Raw genomic sequence first — 14,619 nt, 5'->3', positions numbered from 1 at the left:
CTGACAGTGTATTTGTGATAAAGGCCACGATACCTTATTGTGTGCACGTGAGATTCTTTTGTTGGGTCAGTAGGACGAAGTCTGGAGCCAATTGCTAAATTTAGAATTCTTAATAACAAAGCCATTGACATATATCAATGTGAGTTATTGCAAATTTGGAATACTTCCAGAGATTTCTATTATGGATAACATTCATTGGTTGTAGTGACGTTGTTAATGAGAAACAAAAACAACAACAAAACACACACAAAAAAATAAAAAATAATACATCAAAATATGGGAATCCCAGTCTATTGATACGAAGATTGTACACTGTTCAAATAAGGTCTCAGATGTGTTGCTTTTGATTTATTTGTTATTTTAAAACGCATTATATAAAGATTTGAAAATGGAATATATGTAGAATTGGTATTTATCAATTAGTTACTACGACTGTAATTCACCGTTGAACTGTGTCAAACAGTCCTGTTGCTTACGTGCCGTTTGGGGCAAAATTAGGTCAAAGCTAATTAATCTCGGCCTAAATCACGTGCTGGCAATGGCCAATAAGAAGTAGCGATAACATTGCATATATATAGATGACCGAAGCCTGCTGAGGTTTATTTTTAAGCACACCTGTGTATACTGGAATATTTCGACAGGCGTCAATCTACCGAAGCACGAAGAAAAAATGCAACCAGCAAGAAAACTTATTGAAGTGCCTTCAAAAAGATTGCTCGGCAAAGTGGCCATGGTTACAGGTTCTACTGAAGGGTAAGCAAGGACCAACCACTTTTGTCTTTCATATAATTGTTTTTCTCAAGTGAAAATGACATTTTCCACAAAGCACCTTTATATTTTTTTCTCCATATATTATTGCACTGATGAATACGATTTGGAGCTGATGACATTGAATTTTCAACTCAAGACCAATCTCACATCACTATATTTGACTCGGAAACAATTCGAAGACGATTGTCAACTTGAGTTGCAAAATTGAACGGATTTTGGGTGATTAACACAAGCTAGACTTACTGGCTGAAAAACCTGGCTTCACGAAGACAGTTAACTTGCGGCTTGCTTAACAATGTTATCAACATTGCTATATTGTTGTTCTGGCGAGACAAAATTAACACTGCACCTTTTCAACGTCTCGCTTGACAGAAATATTACTGATATTGCTGCATGTTTTTAATAATAATAATTAAATAATATATAATAATAATAATAATAATAATAAAAATAATGTTTATTTATCATATATATACGCTACTGCAAATACAACAGACAAGCACACAGAATAAACAAAAACAAAAACAAAAGACTACGAAAAAACAATACATTTACATAGGTAAAAAGTTAAGCTAGGCGAAATCGATGCACTCTCGAGATACTTAGGTTAGATTCGTTTAAGGTTCTAACAGCTGTGGGATAAAAACTGTTTAAAGATCGATTGGAACCAGACTTGAATCACTTGATTGAACGATACCGTTCACCAGAACGCATCAATTGAAACAAATTATGTGCAGGGTGGTGCTCATCACGGACGATAGACAAAGATTTTTTCAACACTCGAGCCCTGTAGAGATCGTCAAGCGACGGGAGACTGCATCCAATGATTTTACTGGCAGTGTTGACGACCGCTTGAGTCGCTTCCTGTCATCCATTGTTGCATTACCATACCAGACAATGAATGAGAAAGTCAAGACACTCTCAATCACTGCCCGATAAAATTTAACCAACAATTTCTGACTTACACGAAAGCTCCTCAATCGTCTCAGAAATAATAATCGTTGCTGTGCTTTCTTAACAATAAAATCAACATTAGTCTCCCATTTCAAATCGGCAGAAAGATGTCTTTCATTGCCTGAGCTCCTTTCAGTATCATATCAGACTGGCGCCAATTCATATACATTGTAAAAATGTAAACTTTTTTCAGGCATGTCAGTAGATTAAAATGTAACAATTTCCATTTCTGTTGTTGTGCCAGACGATAAGATGTCGCAATATGTCGATACATACTGGACTTTGTGTAGCAATATCGATAAAACGTTGCAATGTTCTGATGTTTTTCGAGCGAGACGATCGATGTTTCTATCGTTAAAACGTATTTGGGATTCGACGAAATTGCTGACTATGTACAGACCAATCTCGTTAATGCATTTGACTCCGAAAACAAATGTTCAGTCTGTTTGATAGTAGCAGCCCATGCCCAGACACGGTTATGCCTACTTATCGCTGTATGATAACAATATAAATGGTGCCATTCTAGAAATTGTCATATATGCATACATAACTGTGCTCGACAACCAATCATGAAGAAGGTAACATCAATATGAAGTGGTTTTAGGGTGACGTGTCGTCTGCATACCTAACAGTTGACCCTAATCGTTAGCGATATATCTCAGTTCACTTCATTGTCCAATCAAAAGACAAAAATAGTTTGGGCAATTGTCCAACCGCTATGAACAAGACAAAAATAACTCGGACAAATTCATTCTACATGTCACAATATACATAAAAATAACACAGCCTTGTATTGGATGTTGAATTGCCAAGGTCCACTAGCAGATAGACTAGGCCATGTCTGGTCGTGCTGTGTAAGTATTGCGTTCTCCATAATATTTGCAATACCCGAAGAATTTTCAAAATAAACTTATCTACGTGTAGATCACGGGTATTCATGTACACGTCTATGGCCAATTCAACGTCAGGTTTCACACATGTTTGGAACACGGTGTACGACTCCGCTTAACATAACGGGGACAGGCGCCGATCAAATGGTTACACGAGTCTGGGGAGGGGTTGACGCCATGGATATACCCTGCCTACTAGTAGAAATACGGTAACAGATTGAGCAGGTGCAAATAATAAGACATTTTACATGTTAATCAGTGCTTGTCATTATCCATAAGAAGTACAAATATAGGATAAAATCGTGTTCACCGTTGAGGGCACTGATTTTGGGTGCGGGCCTGAAAATCAATTTGGTTCGATTTATCGTGTCTACAGCTACAAAAAACACGTTTATTCAGAGATGAATCAATACTAGAACTCTTCATGGTGTACGATATTACGGTTAAATCATTGTACCTATAAAAACATTTTCAAAAAAAAAAGTTGCAGCGAGTACAGATTCACTTGAACTTTATATTATACAATGAACATATATTATACAAGTTTTGATGAGGATTTCCAAATCATTTTTCCTACCTTTTATTAGAATTGGTTTTGGCATTGCCCGAAGATTAGCCCAGGAAGGAGCCGATGTTATGATTAGTAGTCGAAAACAGGAAAATGTGGACGAAGCAGTTGACCGACTGAGATCAGAAAATCTGAGCGTTGAGGGCGTGGTTTGCCATGTTGGTAATCAAGATCATAGAAAACGGCTTGTACATGAGGTAGGTACGACGCCGGGCTAACAATGTCGATAGCACAGTTGTGTGTGGACGTCGATATTACAGGAATTGAACTTGTTAACCTATTGTAAATTCAACGGAAGCCAGATAAAAAAAATATAAGATCGAACACTAATGTGTCGGCTTGCATGTGCAAAACATACAAACACAGTATACCTTGTATGATTCGGGTAATACAAAAATTGAAAAACAGTTGAAGGGCGTAGTGCATAGTGCCGATAGGACAATCATTTGACGAGAGTGGAGAAAAAGCAAACAAACTATCGGAAAATATCCTTGGGGCTTTTGAAAAACTTTGGGTTTTTTAGATATGACAAAAACAAAAACAAATGTTTCCACTGGGCCCTTTTCTCTCTCTAAATCAATCTTAATTCACGTTTTTGCTTGATGATCTTTCTTCAGAATAAAGGTTAAGTGCTTTTTGTGAGATCAAGATCACAAAGAATCACAAAAAATAGTCTTTAGGCCATTTTGGCGCCATTAACCTCTTCAATTTTTACTTTTTCATCCATTTACATGCGTGAAAGCAATGCATATTGTTACAATGTATATGATTTGGCGCCAGTCTGCTGTGCCGGAGATAGTATAGCAACTTTATAAGACCATTTTGGCATGCTATATATTTAATTTACTTTAAAATAATAATTGGTTCTTTAATTTAGCATATTTTACCCCATTTTTCAATTTGAAACATTGTGAACCCTATCCTTTCTGTTTCTTTTCAAAGTGTTTCTGATTAGTAGAGGTTTTTGTTTTGAAGTATATATGCAATTCACAGTATTCTTACTGCGACAGTTCTTTCTTTTGTCAATGATATACGAGCGGCGAAAAAACAATGGTGCATTTGTTTGCTTGTGGTAAGCAGGAGTGAGAGAAGGAAAGACATACAATGTAACTATTGTCGGTAACTTATCAAAGTATAAACACCACAGGAGCGACAGATCCCATGACTCTGTTTACTGATAGAACACTGCATGTTGTATGACTGTTACTAAGTGTTACTTTTACATTGTAACTTTCACAGATGTAAACAAAATCACAAAAGCACCGGTACCGTGTAAAACCTACATCACAGGCACTTGCTGCTGTTATTGTATCAGTTATAGTGTTGTTTTCAGTTACCTAATTTTGTCTTTACCTGAAGTCTCTTCATTCAAACAAACGCACTGCACTGGTGTTTTTTCGTGGGTGTTACTATGAGCGAACAGTTGTCCAAATTCCATTAATATGTATTACGTTTTCTTTCTCCTAGACTGTAAAACGATTTGGTGGTATCAACATATTGATAAATAACGCTGCGTTTATGCCGATATTTAGACCAGCCTTTGAGGTGAGTCAGTGATTATAGGTTTCGTCATAGAGCGTAGGCAGTAACTGTTGTTAATTAACATGAATATTTAGAGCCAGCGGAGAAAGAATTCCTGTATATGTGAAAAATTACAATGTGATCGATCAATCAATCAATCAATCAATCAATCATTAAATCAATCGATCGATCAATCAACCAACCAACCAACCAATGAACAAACCATTCAGTTGGCCAGCCAACTAGCCAACCAACCAACCAACCAACCAACAAACCAAAAGCCAACAAACCAACAAACCAATCAACAAACCAATCAGCAAACCAATCAACCAACCAACCAACCAACCAACTAATCAATCAATCAAATGCAATGTAGTAACAGTGTCAGTTTACATATAAATATACGTGGGGGTACTACAGAGTTTAATGTCGAAAGCTCTATAGAAAAAAAAGGTTTGAGATTTTTCTGAAGGCATTAGCCGTTAGTTTATACCGAAATGATAATCCGTACGTTGTCAGAATAGTCAGAATATGTGTACTTCAGTGTATATCGCCCTACAAGTGTAAACAAACCTGTCATTGCATGAAGGAAACGCCGACATTGTCCATATATATATATATATATATATATATATATATATATATATATATATATATATATATATATATATATATATATATATATATATATATATATATATATATATATATGTATATATGTATATAATAAGCCAAGCACTTTTTAGACAACACAGTGTTGCTATTCAATAATGAAACGACATTTACATAGAAATATATTTTGGTGGGCTGACACTTATTTTTGGCGGGAATATAATAAATTTGTCTATAAATTTCTTTGAGGTAAGATTTTCAAAGTTTTCTCTCTTTCTTTCTATTCAGACTACAGAAGAACTTTGGGACAAGGTAATTCATTTTGCTTTGTTTTACTTCATTACTTACGCTACTTCATTTAATACATCTATCTAGCATGAAATACTATAGACCTTTTTTATTCTAACTGGACGTGTGTTCCATCTTGTTTCTATAGACATGTAGACATGTATTCACTCGTAGGATAAACTACGACACTGAATTGAGATTTTGTAACAGATATATGTATCGCGGAACAGATTGCCGCCCTCTGTGTCAGATTTCATTAAGTCATATACTTTCGTTTAGTACTGTTCTCGCTAGATCTCGTATTGCTGTATTTCGTCAGTATCTACTTGACGTCATTTCGAAAACAAAATAATGACGTAATCTTCAAAGGTTTTACATTAGGTATACTTTCAGATATATCAAAAACAAAACTTTTTGTAATTTAGGTAAATTAAATGTATAACTATCTTGCAAATTAAATAAGAAATCATTGTCTTTGTCACGGATGCAAAGATAAGAGGCACGTTGAATATTTCCAGCGTTCGTCGTGATTCATTGGAGGTATTTGACTGCAAAGTACAAAAATGGTTACAAGTTATAACGAATGTATTCTATTTACATTAAAAAGACATTAAATGGATGTAGCATTGACTAACATATTGTCGTATATAAAATTAAGGTTCTGGTAAACGTTTACGCTCATGTTGTTACGATACTTCAATTAATCTCTCTCTCTCTCGCTCTCTCTCTCGCGCTCTCTCTCTCTCTCTCTCTCTCTCTCTCTCTCTCTCTCTCTCTCTCTCTCTCTCTCTCTCTCTCTCTCTCTCTCTCTCTCTCTCTCTCTCTCTCTCTTTTTCAGGTCTTCGATACCAATGTTAAAGCCCCTTTCTTTCTAACAAAATTAGCAATTGAACATTTAGGAAAGACAAAGTAAGTTCCCAATCGTGTATTGTAACTTTAATTCATGTTCTTAATGGTGCACAAGCCATGAATTGAAACATTTTTCGGGGAAGGGTCAGTGCTAGCGCTGATTGTATTAAAGGTTTGGCATGTAGTATTGTAATAACTGAAGTTGAGCAGCTATCACTACTTAATTTGCTATTGGCAGATTCAAACTTGATATTCGAGCATAATACGTAAATAGTTCGATGACGTAATTTATTGTACGAATACTAAAACGGTCGAAGCTAGAAACCATTATTGCTCATCCCAGCAAATGTGCCAACGCCATCAGAAGCGATATTATTGCCTTCGAAGACATTCATAAACTTTCACATTACATTAGCATATTTTAATATTCTAGTGTAACGAAAATGCTGAGATTTTTCACCGAAGTTAATACCATACATGCAATATAAACTAATAAACATTTTTTTTTACAGAGGCAGTTCTGTCGTGTTTATCTCATCAGCAGCAGGCTATCATACAGCTCACTACGTAAGTAGCCATACATTTCTTAGTTTATTACATCTTGTGCACATTGGTTTGAAGGCCTCGTTGCGCCACAAGTGTTCTCATTGAACTGCTATGACTCAAAACATAAAGGTCAAATACCAGCAAATAAAATTGTAGGAAAGAGATACACCGTGTCATTCCGTCCTCATTGAGAGTTGTATTTTCGTTAGCGGGACAGGGCCGATGAGGGCGCCCAACACGGCTTACATGACGTACTATTAATATTATCGTTGACGTTTCAGATACAAAACTGTCTCGTACTTTTAAAGTAACCAAGGCAACACAATGTTGATATTCTGGACTTAAATTATTAATAGTAGGCTATTGAAACAGAAAAATATTCGGAAATAATCCCCTTAAGCAAGATTTACGAAAATCAGTGACATAGACCGGAGTTGTTGTGACGTAGACAGGGGTTGTTATGACGTAGAACGAACAGGGTAAATAATCCGCACCCAAAACACACTGCCCCCAATGCAATAACAATTTCAACTTGTTGCTGTCCTGCTTTTTGATATATTCGACTCCTTAACATGTACAATGTCTGATAATATTGTATTTTACCAATTCCCATGGACTATATTTGTTGTTGTCTGATTGACAAAATGGTACAGGTCAGCTTTAAGTTTCAAAATGTAAATTTTGTGTTTGATTCAGGCTCGTAATAGTTACACAATGAGCAAAACGACGCTATTTGGTATGACGAAGGCACTAGTACCAGAATGTACAGCCAAGAACATCAGAGTCAATTGCTTGGCCCCAGGACTGATCGACACCAAGGCGGCAAGGGTGGTAAGAATAGCAATGCGTGTATAGTGTGTGTGTGTGTGGGGGGGGGGGGGGGGGGGGGGGTTGCGGGGGAGTCTGGAAATGAAGTGATCGTCACATGACGAATGGGTCCTCAGACTTGTCATTACCACTCGTTTTATGTTAGTGTTCACTGGCGCTAGATCTGTTTGATGCAACCAATAAGAAAATGCACATGCTACACTTAAGACAGCAAGGTTGAATGAACATAGTTTCTTGTTACATTTTGTCTAATATCAACTAAAATGAACTAACGGACGCATACATCAATTTAAAATCAGACAACAAAATAATGGCGCCCGCATGTCTGCGTCTAGTTGCCATATATATTTAAAGTTGTTTATTTCATTCAGACAAAATGTGGCACTGCTGTCTTGCTCGTAGAGAGTAGAATGTGCAGTTTCATATTGGTTCAAGTTCTGCTTGGCAGTATCAAACACAGCCAGTGAACACTAACATGAAATGGGTTGTAAACACAGAGAGTGGATGTGGTGATGTTGTGTTGATGACGTTTACACAAATTTGTGCCTGTCAATTTAGTTTAATTTTTACGATTCAAAAAATAATTCAGCAATTAATTCTTTCATTTCTTTTTCAAAGTTCATGGACAACGACCAGCTCCAACAAAATATGCAGCTGATACCAATGAACAGGTAAGAAACATTCGTTATTTTAAAATAAAGTCCTTGTTATATATAGTTTGATTTTTTTTCCAAAGTATCGCTCACACTGAATGATAATTGCAAAAAGAGGACTTTCATTGAAATAACTGATGCAGTTCTGGGATATGACTAAAATGTTGTAGAAGGACTTCAAGAAGTTTTTTGTGAGGCTCCTTGATCGACGATTTTTCACCATTACTTTTTATTACATAACATTGAACCCCCCCCCCCCTAATTAATTTGCATATTTCATTTCAGATTGGGATCAGTAGAAGAGTGTGGAGGGATAGTGGCCTTCCTCTGTTCGGACGACGCCACTTATATCACGGGGGAGGTTGTCTGTGCTTCAGGTGGTGGATCAGTTAGACTCTAATACCCAGCACTGTACACGCAGAGGAGTTCTTGTCTTTACGTCTTTGAACTACCGGCATTGCTCAACTTATACTAATAAGTACAAATGGGCAACAACACATTCCACGCTAGTCAGTTCCCGGAAATGTTAATTGAATGACGAAAAAACCTAAAAACATTTCAGTCGTGTAAACTCTCTTTAAAAAAATAGTTGCAGCGTAAACTTTTTCTACGCTTGTTTTCTGAACCAACCAAATTTGCATGTTACTGGAAATCAGCATAGGTATTCCAGGTGTCCAGTGATTAGAGGTTCTTCCAGATTGGTTGAATAGACTGATTTACTATTGAAAAATAGATGTTGAGTAAAACTGTCAGTTTAGACTTATTTTCGTCGTCAGTTTATTTCAGAAAAACCTTTCTTTAACCAATTCAAGAAAAACAGGGATGAGGAAACACCTTTTACGATGATCTAACATCAAACGTTTTTGGACTTAAAAGATTTCAATATCACAACATAATGTAGTATACTAGTAACTATTATGTGTGTAATGTCGCATTTAGTTGCTTCGAAATGTTCTCTCCCTCGTCTAGTATATGTACAAGTCTGCATGATACGCCATGTAGGGACGCCCTCATCGGCCGTATCCCTTTAGTGTGGAAGGACACTTAGTGTACGTATCTTATGTGCGGGCGACACTTTAATCTTGATTATAAAAACAGGGTTTTTTTGCTGTTTATCAGTGTTTTTGGACTCTAAAAGGAAAATAGTATAAACACATTTTCAAGAAAGAGTTGGTGTCTTGGGGAAAATGGAGATATGACGGAGTTATTACATAAGTTGACAAAGGTTATGCTTCTTGGGTCTATTTTATTCGGGATATTTCATAGTTTTTTCATTTGCTTCAATTCATTTTGCTTCTCTACAGATAAACGGAAAATTGTTCTTGTTCAAGAAACCTGCTGTAAATGTAGTGTAACAATAAAAAATATTTATCACTTTATGAATATATTACATATAATTTGTAATGTTTGTGGTTATTTTTTATGTCAAATGTGTATGTATGTATGTGTGAGTGTGTGTGTGTGTGTGTGTGTACATGTATGTATGTATGTACATCTGCAGAGGCTTTTAACAACGTATATTACTGGTACAAGCCTAGGGCAGAAGTAACAAGTTTTCTTATGGGTAATGTTGGTACAAGTTTTGGATGGTTTATACCAACTCAAAATGTTCCCTTACACTTGTATCCGATTGCATACTATGGTTAGACACTCGTGTATTTCAAAGGTAGTTCTATACAATCATTCATATTCCACTTCACTTGTGGATTTAATGTATAATGGGGGAGACAGAGTCCCTTGTGTATACCATGCATACAGGGGGTGACACAGTCATATTCTATTTCACTTGTGTATGTCAAGCATACAGGGGGTGACACAGTCACATTCTATTTCACTTGTGTATGCCAACCATACAGGGGGTGACACAGTCACATGTTCTATTTCACTTGTTGTAGGCCAAGCATACAGGGGGTGACAGTCACATTCTATTTCACTTGTGAATGCAAAGCATACAGGAGTGACAGTCACATGTTCTATTTCACTTGTGTATGCCAAGCATACAGGGGGTGACACACATGTTCTATTTCACTTGTTGTAGTCCATGTATACAGGGGGTGACACATTCACAATCTTTTCAGACATAATACTTTCAACAGGTCCTTTTAATGATGTAACTTGGTCAACAACAGAAAATGTTGTCGATGGAAAATAACATTAGAATTATGAATCAAATAATTATTATAGCAATAATATGGTAAATGAAGATGACAATATGTACACATATATAATATATTAAACTCCAAGCTCTGGGAAATATAATGACAAAAATGATCATCAGCGTGAATTTATGACTGCAAGTCTATATTTTACTCACTTTGTATTGTCTTGAATTTATCAAAATTTACTGAAAAATATTCATGAAATAATGCGACATGAACGAACAACATGCTTGGGGAAAGATAACAGTATTCAATGCCTATCAGTCAAGTGTTAGGGTCATGGGTCAAACTCAAGCTTCACAAACCTTTCAACACATCTCATAAATAACACAATTGCTGATTGGTTAAAAAATCACAACTTAATATCACTTCACCAATCAAACTACTTGTTATAGGGGCCATTAGAAGGGAGGGAAACTAGGTAGGTACGTTGGGGTTGACACTGAACTCTTCTGTATTTTTCACTCATCGTTTCTGTTACAAAAATTTACAGGTTGCATATCAGAACTACAAAACATTGAAATTTCACCTTTGACCCAAACATATCTGGCTGGACATGGAATGTATGGAAATTATACTCTTGTCAAATATTTCATTTTTTGACTGGATAAATATTTGCCCTTTCTGCTGTTTGTTTTTTTTAACAAAAAACTCTTTGCTTCAGTCACAACATTCAAGTTTTGCTCTTGAATTCAGTATATATCTATTGTCCAAACAAAAGAATCGACAGCATTTTTAAAGGCAGACATTAATCCAAGAACAATGTAATATTTACATACCAACTGTAAATTCAAAAACACAGAATTTTTTTTCTGAAAATACAGTTTTTGCCGATTATTTTTCTTTCAACAACAACTAATGTATCTAACAAGTGTACTCTAAGAGTTCGTGAAAATATAAAAAGGTTCATTAATATATTAATATTTAGTGCCAAGTAATACTTTTATTTTCTGAAATGCATATATATTTAAATACTTGAAATTTTCGAACGATTCGATATGTCGCATTTTTCAATGACGTACACTGTTTGATTGAACTTTGAACTTTTCCTCATTCTTTTGAGGTAATATTTCAGTTCAATATAAACCCTGCTACCGTGATATTGTGGCTACAATGACAAAATGATAACATTGAAACTTTCTGGCAACAGCGCAATGAATATTTCTGCAAAGTTGCGCAGTTGAGTTTTACCCATAAACAAAAGATTTGTCTATCTGGCCACAGAGGGCAATAGAAACTGAAAAAGGTTAGGCTTTCTGCCTAAGTGTTGTTTTTAAAAAACAAAAGATTTGTCGATCTTCAAATAGAGGGCAGTCATCATTCATGAGTATTACAGTTATTGCTGCAGCTAAATACTCAAGCATTGTTGAGTTTGTTTTGTGTGCGTTCCCAAATATACACTTTTATGTCCAAGCAACATTCCACATCACAAAACAGCATCCCTGAATAAACAAAGTAATGACGATTTTTTCAAGTAAGTAAAAACCTCTGTCAACAATTTCAACTTGAGAACTTAAATGCTTGACAAGTTGTACACGCATAGCAGTGGCCATATTGGGGCAAGTCGGTATATGTTTATACCGTGGTTACATAGACGAACTGAAATTTTGCAACCAAAGTCTTAAAACATTACATTCACATTTATAATATTAACTACCACATGTCAGAAACATGTTTTTATAGCCATATTTTGTGCAAATTTTGAGCGGTAATCACAAACGAATGTAACCAAACGTATTTTCAATTTGCAGGCAGCAAGAGACAAATAAATAATCATTATGATTTTGGTTTTGAAAGTCAACATATAGAGTTTTCATACGTGACAATTCTTCCAACACCCTTGCACAGGAATGGACTTCATCAAGGGTTCTCCCCATAAGTAGGTCACGCTGGGCAGTACAGTCAACTGTCGGGATATGGGGATGTCAAAATCATGCTGCGACAAATCAGTTCCATTATTTACGTAGAATGAATCTATTTCAATGCAAAATTAGATTCAGCTATGTAAGCTCTAAGTTTAGATCCGAACCACATATAACCGACCAGCAGTGCTGCAAACGGGGAGAACCCTGCTTGCTACATATCAAAAAACGTCTCAATGACATACCATGATAGCATTGTATGCACTGTACACTATTTATACAAAGTAAATGGTCTCTCCTTTCCCAGTATATTCAACATTTGGCATTGGCATTTCAAAAAAATACAAAATAAAAATAAAAATAAAATAAGGACATGCAAAATGTGACATACAACTTGGGTCTTCCAATCACATACTACCATCCAACACAAAAATGACTGAATCCAGAACCAAGCAGATCCATGCTTTTAACCAGAAGGGAAAAAAACCCAACTGATTTAGCATTATTTTGTATCCTTGTTTCTGGCAGAAAATGGCAGACTTGTCAATCATCTTAACTTATTCGACGCTATTATGAAGATCAAGAGCAAAGTCTCCCAATCTAGTATTTACAAAGCAGCAATTATTATTCAGTGATGTGAACTACTATTGCTCTGGTGTGGTTTTTTTACGAAAACAACTGAAAGTGTACGATAAGTGCCTTGAGGTGAACAAAATTGGCACACATAAAACAAAATGGCGGCTCATGACAACTCCTTTTAAGATGTCACCAGAGGGCGCTCTTCCATATCCCTGGCAACCTTCATAAAATAAAAAGAAACAACTTACTCTTGTCATTTGCACAACACTATATGAAGGTAGGGAATTATTGTCCATTCACATTGTGGATTTTTATAGAATATAACTTGAGGTTAACAATATACCAATAATTTTTTCTCTTCATAAATTACTTTTTTAATGCATCACCTAGATAGGCTGTGTTTATTCTTTCTTTATTTACAGTGGTCAATAATTTTGTTTTTGTTTCATCTACCATCGGTGGTGCTATGTTTCATGGTAGTGGTGGTAGTGATAATGATGATGGTGTTCGTGATGGTGATGATGTTCGTGTCTCTGAACAACAGACGAGACATTTGCAGCGGGTTTCTCCTGCGTCTGTTCCTCAGTGTACTCTTGTTCGAACTTTGTGATTTGTTGCTTGACTTGATCCCTGTGCCGTGAACGTTTGTGCACTGTCGGACTCGTCACAATTTTTGCCGGATAGCTTGTTGGTCGCACAGTTGCCATGGCAACTTCGTTCCCATTTTTTGGCAATTTGAGTCCGTGAACATGAGGCCCTGATTTCGCCCGTTGGCTTTCCACAAGTCTTTTATATAACTCGCTCGACTTGAAGTCATTTGTCTTGGTGCGCACAAACTTTTCGTTGACTTGCACACTCGCAGGTTCATGCGACTTTGACCTGTGGTGACCTCTGTGCTGTGATTGGTGGTGATGATGATGATGATTCCCGTTGTTACGACCACAATGGTGGGACTTAGACCTGAGGTGACATTGTGTTAAGTTCCTGGGCTGCATCATTACTGAATTGTCTTGTAATTTACTGGTGTAGTTTTCCACACCAGCAAGGTCCAAGTAATGATTCCGTCTATCCCTACTTTCTCTATCCATAATGTTATCCCTGTTATTGGCATATTTCTGCCGTCTGTCCGTCTCCATCGCTGAGGCACCTCTCTGGTCACTGTGATGTCTCCTGCAAAGAAACAAGACAAGACGCGATAATTTCACTGTATGTACAGTACTACAGATTTCCTGGCATGACATTCTTCTTTAACTGCATGTACATGTATGTACCATTGTATATTAGCCCTAAAGCAATCACTTTGTAAAAAAAAACAAAAAAAAAACTACTTCTTTACATAACTTTGCTCAGAAAGTAACTGCAATCTCGCAACAAATTAAATCTCATGTAACATTAACAGGTAGATTCAAAATGTTCAAAAGCTTATGGAAAACAAAAAAATAGGAAGAAAGGAAAATGAGGGCGCTTTGCACTTTGAAACCACAAAATGTTGTAGTAACTGTACAGCTATGCAACAAGCATCAGTTGGGAGATCTTCCT

The 14,619-nt window shown here is 36.2% G+C and overlaps 2 protein-coding genes across 3 annotated transcripts in view; one reads left to right on the top strand and one right to left on the bottom strand.

Moving 5' to 3' along the window:
* The first annotated feature begins 636 nt into the window (after positions 1-636).
* Positions 637-9,713, top strand: LOC144438020 (dehydrogenase/reductase SDR family member 4-like). The gene is made up of 7 exons (XM_078127052.1): positions 637-753; positions 3,203-3,380; positions 4,651-4,728; positions 5,605-5,628; positions 7,696-7,830; positions 8,446-8,498; positions 8,766-9,713. Exons 1-7 carry the CDS (start codon positions 671-673, stop codon positions 8,878-8,880), a joined length of 666 nt encoding a protein of 221 aa, XP_077983178.1. The 5' UTR covers positions 637-670; the 3' UTR covers positions 8,881-9,713.
* A 3,692-nt stretch (positions 9,714-13,405) lies between these two features.
* LOC144437849 (protein naked cuticle homolog 1-like) overlaps positions 13,406-14,619 on the bottom strand; it is a 44,380-nt gene continuing 43,166 nt past the window's right edge. For both annotated transcript variants that reach the window (XM_078126877.1, XM_078126878.1), the window contains one exon: positions 13,406-14,250. In XM_078126877.1, coding sequence (XP_077983003.1) covers positions 13,545-14,250 — 706 coding nt within the window. In that variant the 3' untranslated portion in view covers positions 13,406-13,544. The remainder of the gene's footprint in view (positions 14,251-14,619) is intronic.

The sequence above is a fragment of the Glandiceps talaboti genome, chromosome 7 (assembly GCF_964340395.1).
Source record: "Glandiceps talaboti chromosome 7, keGlaTala1.1, whole genome shotgun sequence".
NCBI lineage: Eukaryota > Metazoa > Hemichordata > Enteropneusta > Spengelidae > Glandiceps > Glandiceps talaboti.
This window is presented reverse-complemented; position numbering and strand designations above follow the sequence as displayed.